At 26.9% G+C, this 13,731-nt stretch overlaps 3 protein-coding genes across 5 annotated transcripts in view; 2 read left to right on the top strand and 1 right to left on the bottom strand.

Annotated features, from left to right (window-relative positions):
* The window catches only part of LOC126905345 (sodium-independent sulfate anion transporter-like), a 26,924-nt gene that overhangs the window by 4,806 nt on the left and 8,387 nt on the right, over nt 1–13,731 (bottom strand). For all 3 annotated transcript variants that reach the window (XM_050684966.1, XM_050684965.1, XM_050684967.1), the window contains 9 exons: nt 12,452–12,569; nt 5,253–5,506; nt 3,872–4,067; nt 3,577–3,797; nt 3,315–3,522; nt 3,095–3,259; nt 2,870–3,031; nt 2,660–2,800; nt 2,301–2,446 (listed from right to left, as the gene is read on the bottom strand). In XM_050684966.1, coding sequence (XP_050540923.1) covers nt 2,301–2,446; nt 2,660–2,800; nt 2,870–3,031; nt 3,095–3,259; nt 3,315–3,522; nt 3,577–3,797; nt 3,872–4,067; nt 5,253–5,506; nt 12,452–12,560 — 1,602 coding nt within the window. In that variant the 5' untranslated portion in view covers nt 12,561–12,569. The remainder of the gene's footprint in view (nt 1–2,300; nt 2,447–2,659; nt 2,801–2,869; nt 3,032–3,094; nt 3,260–3,314; nt 3,523–3,576; nt 3,798–3,871; nt 4,068–5,252; nt 5,507–12,451; nt 12,570–13,731) is intronic.
* LOC126905363 (tuberin-like) overlaps nt 1–13,731 on the top strand; it is a 32,752-nt gene that overhangs the window by 16,866 nt on the left and 2,155 nt on the right. The window lies entirely within an intron of this gene.
* Nucleotides 8,362–9,692, top strand: LOC126905353 (uncharacterized). The gene is made up of 2 exons (XM_050684988.1): nt 8,362–8,440; nt 8,493–9,692. The coding sequence occupies exon 2, from the start codon at nt 8,579–8,581 to the stop codon at nt 9,575–9,577; it is 999 nt and encodes a 332-aa protein (XP_050540945.1). The 5' UTR covers nt 8,362–8,440; nt 8,493–8,578; the 3' UTR covers nt 9,578–9,692.

The raw sequence follows: 13,731 nt of genomic DNA, 5'->3' as shown, positions 1-13,731 counted from the left end.
AAAAAAAAAAAAAAACACATCTTAGTAAAACCAATACCTTCTCAGCATCGCATCGAAATTAAAATCTCAAAAAACCAAAAAAATCAGGAAAATTGTAGTTATAAATATGAAAAAAAATTTATAAAACACAATTAAATACTTTTCTTGTATTTTTTCACGCATAAAATAGGAGTTTAGATTATGAAAATATAAAAAATTGTAATATTTATAAAAAAAATGACTAGAATGAAGAGAACGATTTTCTCGAATTTTAACTTCTTCATGCACGGTAGCATCATATGATATCACTAAATTGTATAATTTATATAAAATCGAAAAATTGTGGTAGCCATGTTATTATTGTTTTCGTTTAATGTACGGAATGTTACGCAACGGTCTACTTGGTTATGTTATCATTTGTGTTATCATTGAAAGAGATATATTAATAAACGCGAAACTGTTTTGTGCATTTGAAAAAGTCAAATTTTACTTTTTTTTTATATATAATTAACGATCAAATAATGTAAGTATATTTATAATTAATTACTTTTATTACATAATATAGTATGATCTATTCATATTTGGCAATATTGAAACAATATAATGTTGTTATGTATTCGAAATTGCTTAGGTACCATGTGGTATTGTATGATACCACTGTGCCTATTATAAGAAAAATAATAACAATTTATACTATAATGTTTTTTTTTCTAGTTGAAAATAGATCTCAGAGATAAGGATATAGTTTTTTTTTTTTTGATTTAGAAATCCCTAGTGATTCAGAATGTGCTGTATGTCCAGAATGTATGAGAGCATTTCACACTAAATTAATAAAAAATTGACTACAGTATATATTATTTTGTTAAATACTTTTAAAATATGTTATAAAACTTATATTCAGTTAAAAAACTGAAGTTATCAGAAGTCTGAAATTTAAGAAAAATACCTAGTCTTATTTATAATTTTTTAAATATTATTTGTTTATTATTATTCAATATTGATCTTTTAAAATTTGTTTTATTATATATATTCTATGAACTTAATTTTATGATTATAATTTATGAAGTTTTTCTAAAAGTTAATGTTTGTAATTTTTTTCTTTTTAATATAAAATAAAGTATGTTAGATAAAATTAAATAATATGAATATTTTTTTTTTCAAATATTGCACGATGATCATATGATATCATATACTAAAACCTTATTTTTAGTAAGTCAAAATCAAAAAAAAAAAATTATTTTTTATTTTTACTAATATCATAAGATAATTATCTATTTGATTTGCAATTTAAATATTTTATTATTAAGGAAAAAAATCTCGCGCATAAAGAGGTTAAAATTCGAGAAAATCGTTCTCTTCATTCTAGTCATTTTTTTTATAAATATTACAATTTTTTATATTTTCATAATCTAAACTCCTATTTTATGCGTGAAAAAATACAAGAAAAGTATTTAATTGTGTTTTATAAATTTTTTTTCATATTTATAACTCAATCTGAATCCAAAAAATTGTTTTCATCTCGATAATTTTGATTTTTCATGATTTATTGCAATTTTTGGGTTTTTTTTTGTTATTTTTCAAATGTTGACGATTCAACGGACTAATTAACGTTCAGATTCAGTTTCAGTAAATTGAAATACATGAAAATCATACTTGATCAGGGTCAACAAAATTTTTTTCATCGCTTTGATTGCAGTTTTTTGGAATTTTTGGCCAATTTTTTGGTTTTTTGCATTTTACTCAAATCTGAAGGGTGACCGGGCCAAACGGACTTCAAATTCGGATTCAACGGATCAAAATACATGTCCGTAGGTGGGTCCGGTCAAAAGTACAGACAACTTTTTTTTTTTTGTGTGCCGGTGTAATCGTAACCATGTACTAGTAACCAGGGGCTATTTACTTGTAAGATACTAATAAAATGCTGACATTCATTCGGTACTTGAGTAGGCTTATAGGTAAATACAGCATTACTGATAACATGGACGGATGCATAGTGATATCATTTTTTTAAAGTTAATAAATTTTAGAGTTTTGCAAAACGTGTTCCTAATTAGGAACGCTGCTTGGATTTAAAATGGTCAACAGAGAAATGTTTTTTCATTTAACTAGATAGAAAAAAACATGGATATTAACAAATATAGGCCAAGCACATGGAAAGCGGAGCTGATACTTATTTTGATAAACTCATATTTTATTAAAAATAACCTGAATTTCTTGTACCTAAGTAAATTTACCTTATAACATCATGAGAAATAAAAACACATTTTATAAGTTTAATTCTCTAAGAAAAAAGTCACAAATGTTTACAAAATGTATTATACCTTATGCACTTCAATTAAAATTTTTGGTCTTGCTGCATGATACAAAATTGATACCAAATTTAACCCAATTCCTATTAAAACTCCTATTTCCAAAGGCAACACTAAACATGCAAAAAAGGTTGCTAGTCCAGGTATGAGGTCACTTTCTAAAAATATATAATTAGTTATTTTATATTTTAATACAATAAAGAGTATTTATGTGTTAAAATTCTTATGGATTAATGTAGTTCAAAAACTATTTTCGGATTTATCTATATTCAGAGTGAACTAATTTTTCAAGACATAGCTATAGTTATTATCAAGTGACGCTTAAATGGTATTAGATAAATCCGAAAATAATTCAAATAACAATTAAGTACTTTTTGATCTATAAATGGGTCTGACTACACGAACTTCAACCATAAAAACAACTGCAGCTATAATGATTGCAGCTAAAACAGACTTGGGTATGTAGTAAAAATATGGTGTAAAAAACATTAACGCTACAATTACCAATACACCTAAAATAATTATGGGCAAATTTAAAAGTAACCAAATTATAAAATTTAATTAAAACACGATATTTTTACCAGTATAAAGGCTTCCCATAGGTGTTCTAACTCCACTAGCGTTATTAACAGCACTTCTAGAAAAGGATCCTGATCCAGGTAACCCATGAACAAATGAGTTTCCGATATTGCACAATCCTATAGCAACCAGTTCTTGAGTAGCATCAATGGTTTTACCATTAGCTTAAATATTATCTTAAGAATTAAAAATGTCGAAACAATAATCATTTTTTTATAAATACACACCAAATGTTTTGCACACAGAAATATTTTCCAGTAGTGCAATTAATGGCAAAACAATGACTCCAGATCCCATTTTCGACACCATTTCAAAGAAACCTATTGTAGTGGCACCATTTTGAATACTAAATTGTGGAAAATCAATACTGGGCATTCCAGAGGGTATTTTACCTAATAAAATTAAAAGTTAAATGCAATTAATAATTATTGAGTCATAATTACGTACCTATTACTTTGAATGGAACTGAAGGTAGTAGTTGAGATTCAACATCATGACCCAAATTATGGATATAAAGATAGCTAATGTAACTGCATACTATTACTACAATTGAATTTCTAAAGGTACCAATTAGCCACATAGAACGATTAAGCATTTTCTGTAAAGGCGTTTGTTCTTTTACGTTTTCTGATCCAATTCGAAATAATGCTAGTCCCTAAAAAAACAAAATTTATATTTTAGAATTCAATTAATATCATTAAAAACTTACTCGTAACAGAAGTATTATAATAATACAAGTTACTCCAATCATTGTATCCCCAAGACTGTAATTTTCTATATCTTTAGACATAGAAATTACCATATCAACCAACGTAGATCCACCGCCTTTAACACCTATTAAATCTTTTATTTGTGATGCGATAATAAGTATAGCTACTGCTGATGTGAATCCTGAGCTCACTGGTCCCGAGATAAAGTCAATTAAGAAACCTTTAGATTTTGTTTTTAACATTTTATTGAAATATTATAATTTTAATTTGCTATAAATAATGTTTCATATTCACCTAGTCCTACGATTCCCATAAGTAGTTGAATAACACCTGATAAAAAACAAAGAAGAGTTCCGTATATTGGACCAAGACCATGAAGTGTATTATAAGTCATTAATGAAACAATAGCAGTTGGTCCCATAGGAACGTCTTTACACGTTCCCAGGAATACGTACATCAGACATCCAACAAAAGAGCCATAAAGGCCAAACTACAAAATATTACTAAATAATAAAAATATATTTTTTATTTTCATATTATGTATTTGAATTTATAAGGAGTGGTGTCACCAGTGGATAGGTCTGATGGTAGGACCTACCTATTTTAAAAGCACAAACCATTCGAACACAACTTTGCGGGAAGTCATTTTTAATTGTATAAAACAACCAATTAAATTTACAAACGATAAGAAGAATGTCAAAAAAGAAAATAATGTGTAATAAAACCTCCTCCTAAGTTTAGAACCCAGGACCAGACAGGACATTAAACATTTATTTTTTCTTAAACTAAAGATCTAAAGAAAACATCAAAATTTGATTCAGGCTCCTTGATAGGCCAAGTTCCTATACTAAGGATCCAAATAATAATAATTATTATAAGTTGGGACATTATTATAATTTGTTATGGTATATACTATATACTATATAGCATTCTTATTCTACAAGTTTAATTTTTTTCATAATTCATTTTGATTTTTTACCTATAGGTTACAATATCGTTTTCTTCTGTGTTTAGCGGTTTTGCGAATTTTTGAATATTTGAAAAAGGTAAGAGAGTGAAATTTGAAAATGTATAATTAACAAACCATAATAATTATTGTAATTTCTAATACTAATTAATCTTCTTCTTTTTCCTCGCCTTAATCCCAACTACTTAGGGTCGGCCTTCTAAGACTAATTATTAACATTGGATAATATTAATATCAATCCTTTTTCAAGTATAAAACACTGTTTCTATGTAATAATATTGGTTCTAAAACAGGCGTACATTCAGTCAAAATTTTGGGACTGCTAAAATCAATAGAAGTTAACAAGAAGATTTAAAACATTTTGAAAATAATGTTTTTTATAGCTTGTCACCTTGAATAAAATGTGATTCTTAAAAAAAATGGGAATACTAGATCATCCATTAAAGATGTTAAGCACTCCTGACACTCACCTGAATGCTCCAATGAATTAAATTTTTTAGTTTGTCTTTTTTAAATTTTTCTTAATTATTATACACAAATGGAAATGATAAAGCCTCTTTCAATATTTCTTTCTATTTTATTTAGTTAGTTTAATAACCAAGATAACAAAAGGATACTTCAATTTTAGCCAGAATAAGTTTCTCGATAAATCAAGGAAATATAATGGTTTAAAATCAAGTTATAAATGTTCTAAAATTTTTCAATTACTTCCGGAGGTAATCCAGCAAGAGAAGAGTAAGCCATCGATTGTGGAATAACAGTTAGTCCCACAGTAATACCAGCTAATAAGTCTCCAAGAGCATCTTCAGCTGAATATTTAGGTAGCCATTGTAGGATTGGTAAACGTTTTGTGATATTTTTATAAGTAAATACTGTTTTAGAACTGCTAATAATACATGGTGAAATTAGTTGTAGTTTTTCTTTCACATTAGTTTTTATTCTTTCATCAACTTCATCAACAACTATAACAAATTTGAAATAAAATTCATTAACATTATTTGAATCGTTGATATTCTAAAACGAAGAAACATTACAAAATTTCAGCTTAAGAGTAATAATAAACAATGATAAAACAATATCGTTACAAGGTCACGTCTATTCATTTTACAGAGGTTAATTCTTTGTCAACTTTCAATTATTGAAAAATGTATGATTTATTAAAGGTAATAGTTCTTAAATATTGAAAGTTTTTATTTCAATTAAGGTTTAATGTACACTTAGAGTTTATGATATTTTTGGCGTGAAACAGAGGTGCTGAACATTCTATAATTAAAAATCTTATAAATTTACGTTTTTACTATGCTACTTAGCATTAGTTATCCGATTAATAGCCGTAATCTTTATTTTGCTTAATTAAAACAAATGCTATTTAAAGTTTATCTAAGAAACATTAATACGGGATTGATCCTAAAAAAGATAATTAATGCAGAGTAAATAGGACTAACGAAAAAATGGGATTTTACTAATATATTTCTAACAATGATATAGTTTATTTTCTAACGGGGCCTTCTATTTTTCTTTCGCTTTCGTTCATAAATTATCAAGAGTAAAAAATGATTAAAAAAAAATGTTGGTTAGAGTTATTTAAAATAACTTATATTAAATAAGTATAGTATAAATAATCTAATAATTCCAGCAATTCAAAAATAACCTATCCATCGCTGATTAATATATTAATATTGTTAATATTTCACTTAAGTTAAAAATTGAAAGATTAATAATTTCAAATTAACAAATAAAAAATAATTTTCTGACCTATGACTTATGATAGTCATTTTTTATGTAAAATCGTCCACTGAGTCCGAAAATGAAGTCCAAAATACAAAAAGTAGAACAGTTTTTGAGTTATTGCGAAATTAGCGTTTTTCGTGTACCGCGAAAAAACGTTTTCATTTTATTCTAAATATCTTTAATTGCATTCAACCGATTTTCATTTTTTTTACATAAAATTAAACAATATTAAATTACCTATAACTTTTATCTTAAACAATTTTTTATTTGACTTTTTTGTCGTTTGCTATCTACGAATTTACCACTGAATTTTTATAATTTTTTTCAAAATGTCAGAAAAAATTCAGAGTTTTACGTAAAATACACCAATAAAAAATAAATTTATCAACAATAATTTTAATAGATGTTATACTCTAATACATAACAAAGAAAATGATATATTATTTTGTAAAATTGATAAAAAAATGAAGAAGTTATGCGCGATTGAAAAATAAAACAAATTTCCTAATATCAGAGTTTTTTAATTCGATGCTTTTATTTTGTAAAATATAGACAAATTACTCACAATATTACTTTTCAAAACAAAATTTCGATTTTTTAAATAACCTAAGGTTATTTCCTTCAAAATGAAATTTAGAATTACGAACAAAAAAACTTCGCCTTGGCCTCACTGCTCATCACTAATTGGTAGCACTGTACCTTTTGTCATTTGAAATAAAACGGATAAATTTATTTTGGTCATAGAAGCGTTCTATATTCTATTAATATATTCATTTTTTCTAAGATATTTAAATATATATATATATATATTTAAAAATATATTATTACTTAATTAATTACCACCTTAATTTTTCAATTACTTAATGTACTTGTTACGATTTTTCATATACAAAAATTATACAAGTTTAAGTGATTAAATTTTTATTAAAATATCATAATTAAATTTTTTAAGTACAACTATTAATATTAATAACACTGTTCTACGTAATATTTTAATTTGAAATCATTATAACTAAGTCCCAATTAATTTTTTGACCATATAACAAATCTAGCCTTAGATTTAATTATTTAAGTCTAGTTGCTTAGTAAATGTAATAATATATTGAGCTTTCCCCGTAGTGTCACTATTGTAACAATTAACTATAAAAAAATACACTTTAGAAATTTTAGTACGATATTATATTAATTTTATGAAAAATATACAATTTTGTAATTATTGTTTAGACAATAATAATAATGAAATTTAAAATATTAATTAGAAATTACGTCAGGTGATGTACGTCTAGATATTAAACACATAGAATATATTACAACGCAAATTAAAGATATCGATATTGAAAATGTAGTGTCAGTAGGTGGTATGTTTACTATAAAACAAGAGAGTGATGACGATAAGATTCCTGTGGAAACTATGGACTTTATGAAGATGTAAATGAACTTTGCACTTCCCATATTATAACCGAGGATGATCACCCAAATAATCGTACGCCAGAACTTGAAGTAACAGCTATTGAAGAAGCAGTGTTCATGGAAACACGTAATCACGAAGAAGGTGTTTTACGCTATTTTGGAAAAAATAATGAAGCCGGTAGAATTATTTCAAAAAATGGAAAATGTTATGAATTTTATAAGGTAGACATATTATTTTTGATTGCGAAGAATTCACAGAGACGTTTAAATTGGTTAGTTACCAATTGTTATTGGGTTAGTTATTGGGAAAACCAGTGGATACAACCGAAGAGAGTACAACATACCAAACTGCAGAACCTGAAGACAAAATACCAAGTAAAGAAGAAATAGAAGTGGCCATTAAAATGCTTAAGAATAATAAGGCCCCAGGAGAAGACTCGATCATGGCTGAACTCCTGAAGAACGGTGGACAAAAACTAACGCAGGAAATATGGGACCTATTAAAAGAAGTATGGAAAACTGAAAGGATTCCACCGGAATGGAACCTATCGATAATATGCCCCATATATAAAAAAGGGGACCCCATGGATGTAAAGAATTATAGGGGAATATCCTTACTTAATACCATATACAAGATTCAATCGAACACTCTACTAAACCGATTAAGACCATACGCCAATAACATCATAGGAGATTATCAGAGTGGATTCATGTCAGGCAGATCAACAATAGACCATATTTTCACGCTTAAACAAGTAATAGAAAAATACTATGAGTTCAACAGACCTTTACATTTAATCTTTATAGATTTTAAACAAGCATATGACTCCGTACAAAGAGTAGAAATATGGAAATGCTTAAAGCTGTTAGGAGTCCCATCAAAACTAATATCGATGATCAGAGTGAGTACGGAAGGTTCAAGATGCGTAGTCAAATTTGGTCACGAGAAATCAGAAGAATTCCAAACAACAACAGGATTAAAACAAGGTGATGCACTATCACCAATACTATTTAACATAGTACTAGAGATGGCAGTAAGGGAAGTACAAGAAGAATATCAAGGAATTAACTGCGGCCGAAACCTTCCAGTACTAGCATATGCCGACGACGTGGTAATATTAGGCGAAAGTGAGCAGGATATTCAAAAAGCAACGGAATTACTGATACGAAGTGCTAAAAAACGGGGACTAAACATTAACGAGACTAAAACAAAATACATGCGAATAGGTAGGAACAAAGGTCAGATGCGAAATGCAGCTGGATTACAGGTCGGAGGATATATGTTTGAGGAGGTAGATAATTTTAAATATTTAGGCACTAATTTAAGTAGCACAAACGACAACCACGAAGAAATAAAAAAACGCACGATATCTGGAAACAAATATTTTTACGCCCTTTCGGGGTTGCTGGGGTCGAAGCTACTGTCGAAAAAATCAAAAGAACGACTTTACATGGTACTAGCTAGACCAGTGATAATGTATGCATGTGAGACATGGCCCACGACCCAAGGAGATGAGAATAGACTAGCTATCATGGAGAGGAAATTCCTTAGGAGAATTTATGAACCAAAAAGATACGAAGACCAAACATATGAAATTAGGACTAACAGAGAACTGCAGGAATTATTCGGAAAACCAGACATAATAGCGGAAATACGCCACAAGAGACTGAGTTGGCTTGGACATGTACTAAGGGCTAAGTCAATAGCAAATGCGGTATTAAGATGGATTCCTCAAGGAAGGAGGCCAATTGGAAGACCGAAACAGAGATGGATGGATAAAAATAAAAAAGAACTAAATAAACTTGGGATAGACAATATTACTGAAGCGACTATGAACAGAGACAGATGGAAGGAGATTTGTTTTGTAGCAATGGGCCTTAATGGCCTTTAAAGCTGGAAGAAGAAGAAGAAGAAGAAGGCATATTATTTTATTGTCATTTACATGACAGAACCTGCGTTTTAAAAAAACTAGTCAAGTTTTTAATACATAAATTAAGGCGGATGGAGTATACGTAAACCAAAATAAAAAATCTAAAAATTTTTGTAGTATTATTTTTACTTATTTTTGTCCTTTAAAGCGAAAGTTTATAATAAAAAAAAAATTTATTTATTACCATAACTTTTAGCTCAACTGGCAAGTTTGAAATTGACATAATTTAATAGAAAAAAATGGTATTGTTAATATTAATATGCAGTCAGGAAATTTTATAATCACTATTTACAATAAATTTATCAGGAAAGCTCGATTTCTTTTTGCATTTTTATTCTAATAGATCACGGTAATTTAAATTATAGTAATCATTTCTAATTAACTTTTGGTGTTTAAAAAAATTCTACAATTGAAATATGTAGAACTAAATTAATTTTAATGATTTACTTAAACTAAAAAAACTTTTCAAAAAGTTGTTAAAAAATCGACTCAATTGTGGGCGTAATATAAAATTTGATTAAAATTGTAAAAATTCATTGTTAAATTCAGGTGATACTAAAAATAATTTTTTATTTAGATTTATGATTTATACAGCAACATGTTACCAAAAAATTTGGAATGTTATAGACTGGTAGTAGCACACACATATAGAGTTAAAAAATTAATAAATTACAAAGTAAAATTATTTACTTTTGTAGTTAAATACTTTTATTCTATCAAATCTAATTCGACAATAAATGCTTTAAAAATATTACAAATTATTTTAATTGTTTGTATGAAGAAGCTGCTTAAGCTACTTTTTATTTTATTAAGGAATTTTTTTTTAATTTTTGAGGGTATATTATTTATATACGAATTATAATCATTTGACACATCGTTGAAAAAAGTAGGTTAAGTGAGGTTTGGAAAAATAAATCGCTGTCACAAAAAAAAAATACATAATAAAATAATATTGACATGAATAAGAAATTTCTTCTCACGAGGGGAGACTACACTGATGGGATCCTTGATATTTATTGAAGTTATTGAATCTAAATGAGATAAAAATCAAATGTGGTAAACATTTTTTTCTTACTCAAAAAAAATTCAATATTAATTGTCACAGGCGAATTAGAACCTCGTACCCTAAGCGTGAAAGACACAAGTGTTACCAATTTGGCAACTATTCGTCGCTTTCGTCAATTGATAAAATTGGCAATTTAAGCTAATTTAAATTTTAAAGTTACTTTAAATTTAAAGAAAATACGTAAGGTGTTTGTATAAAAAAATTATTTTGGTTCATTCATTTTTCAAAAAGCTATAGCAGTTTTAAGTATCAAGATAACATTGATTTTTAACAAGATGATTACATTTTTGTTCAATTTTGACGGTCATTTGCACATAAAACATAGTTCGTCGGGACAACATTTTTTTTTCATTTTATAGTACATGATATAAGTATTAACTTAATATACATTTAAAGGATGCAGTATTTCCAGAATATTTTCAAAAGTTGACTTTTGTAAAAAAGTTTCTATTTTAAAAACTCCCCTGTGAGTAGATTAAGTGTTAAATTTTAAAAAAAATGACATAAAATGAAAGAAAAAATTAATTTGATTTATTAATTTTTGAAAAAGATATGGCAGTTTAAAGTAAAAAAAATTGGTGAATTATTCCAAAAGCTACATGATCTGCTAATTCATTATTAATATCCTAATTAAGATAAAGTATGTAGAATGAAAAAGGGATTATTAAAAAATATTATTTCTCATAAAAAAATAATGTTGATCCATACACTTTTCAATATGTCATAGCATTATAAAGTTAAAAATGTAAAAAATAAAATCGAGAATTTTCACACAATAATAGCATTCGGTAGCCATTTTCACCGTGAAGATAAAATAAAGTCCGAATTTTTTTTTTCCATAATAAAGTATATTACATTAGCTTTAATTTAAGATATAAAAGCGTCAGACCTTCCGGAAAACTTTCAAAAGTTAAGTTAATTTTTGTGAAAAAGTTGTCATTTTAAATCCCCCCTGTAGGCAGATAAAGGGTTAAATTTATAAAAAAAAAATTACCAAATGATAGGTAAAGACATCAAGCATCTATAAAAAAAAAATTATATTGATTTGTTCATTTTTAAAAAAGTAATAGCAGTTTTAAGAAAAAAGAATTTCGAAAATTAGCGATTTTTAAATTTGTAATTTTTTTGGAGGTTTCCCCCATTTACGGGAAACGAGTGAAATTTTTTCTATTTTTGAGGGTAATGTCTTTGACTAGATACGATTTGTTATCTTTTGACGTATCGTTGAAAGAAATCGGTCCGATGAGACCTGAGAAAAAGTGGTAACAGACACAAAAAAAAAAACACATCTTAGTAAAACCAATTCGCATCGAAGCTAAAAATTGAAAAAATGTCAAAAATTGCCAATTATTAAAATTGTAATTTTTTGGGGTTTTCCCCATTTACGGGGAACGAGGGAAATTTTCTCAATTTTTAAGGGTAATGTCTTCAACTAGATACGATTTGTGATCTCTTGACATATTGTTCATCAAAATCGGTCAATGAGAGCTAAGAAAAAATGGTAACAGACACAAAAAAAAAACACATCATGGTAAAATTAATAACTTCTCAGCTTCGCATCGAAGCTAAAAGTATCTTGTATAAAACAGGTTTCTAATTTGAAATCCTGAAGCTAAGTAAAAATGATTTCTTATATTTATTTCAAATTCTTTGTTATAATTAAATTTTAATAGCTATTGCAAGTAAAATTTAGTTCATGATATAGTATAAAAACTATAAAGAAGTCTGAACTTCTTTTAATTAAAAACAAATTAGACATAATAACTTACGAATGAAATCGTTACTCCCTATTGTATATTCCGATTGTAAGTTGCTCTTCATATCGATTGAACTGCGCTTACGTTGTTGAGAATCAATGTCATCTTTGGTGATTGTCATTGAAAATATCTTTAAAAAATACAGAGAAATATTAAATATATTAAAGGTAGCATGCCTAAAATATTATTATTGTTTTAACGGAAACTTCATAATTAATTTTATATATAGTGTTAAATATGTACTCTATAAACCTTTTTTTATATTTTTTTCAGGGGTATAGATTCGATTTTTTAGTAGGTAAATCATAGTTAAAAAAATCTTTAACAAACCTATTTTTGCTTATAACTTAATTTACGAGATTTATTGCAGTCAATGGCGTTAGGAGTGGTCGTGACTTCCATTGCATAATAATAATTTATAAAAACTTTATAGTTTGGTCCCATTAGACGTATTTAATTTTTTTTATTATAATAAATTAAAATTGTTTACTTATTACTTAGTTATTGTAAAAAATATATAGGAACACAATTTTAATTAGCTTTTTAATAATTATATTGTTAAGTATGATCTTTTAAAAGTGTATATCCTATCGACCATATCAATAAAAAAACAATTATGTACACTGTAAAAACTATATATCGATTTTCATCTGCTAATTATATCCAGTTTGTTTGTTTACTTGACAAATTCATAAAAAATTAATCAAATTTTCAACTAAATAATTTTATTTAGGGTCGCGTTTGAATATTTTTCGCTCATTGGCCAGTTCATAATAATTATTATACTGTAAAAATTTGATTAAGCATAAATTTCAGATTCTTTTTGTAAACTAAAAGTTATAAGAAAATTATTATTTGATATGATAAAATCTTAAAATATTGTGTTACGTACAAATATTTTTCAACATCAGTCATGCAAAGCTATGACTATTATAGAAGCTATTAATGTTACTATGCCATGTTACTTTTTTACTACAGATATTTATTTTTACGGGATTTGTACTAACTTTTTTTTAAAAAACACCACGTTATATATATATTATACATGGTATTTTTAAAAAAATCCAATTTACCTGCCTAAAAGAAATTATGAAGTGCATTTAATTTTGAAAAAAAATGTCCTCCAAACTAATTTTGTAATATTAAGAAAGTACAAATTTTAGTATAAAAAACGCAAAAAATAAAAAGTTTTATCAGTTATTTTAGAAATATATTATCAGGAGAGGTTTTACCATTTAGTTATCTATTCCAAATATTAGATCTTGGAGTAAGGGGGAGGTTGATAGCCACTC

The sequence above is a fragment of the Daktulosphaira vitifoliae genome, unplaced genomic scaffold (assembly GCF_025091365.1).
Source record: "Daktulosphaira vitifoliae isolate Bord-2020 unplaced genomic scaffold, ASM2509136v1 Scaffold_4, whole genome shotgun sequence".
Lineage (NCBI taxonomy): Eukaryota > Metazoa > Arthropoda > Insecta > Hemiptera > Phylloxeridae > Daktulosphaira > Daktulosphaira vitifoliae.
The sequence above is the reverse complement of the archived record's forward strand: the minus strand, read 5'-3'. Positions and strand labels throughout refer to the sequence as shown.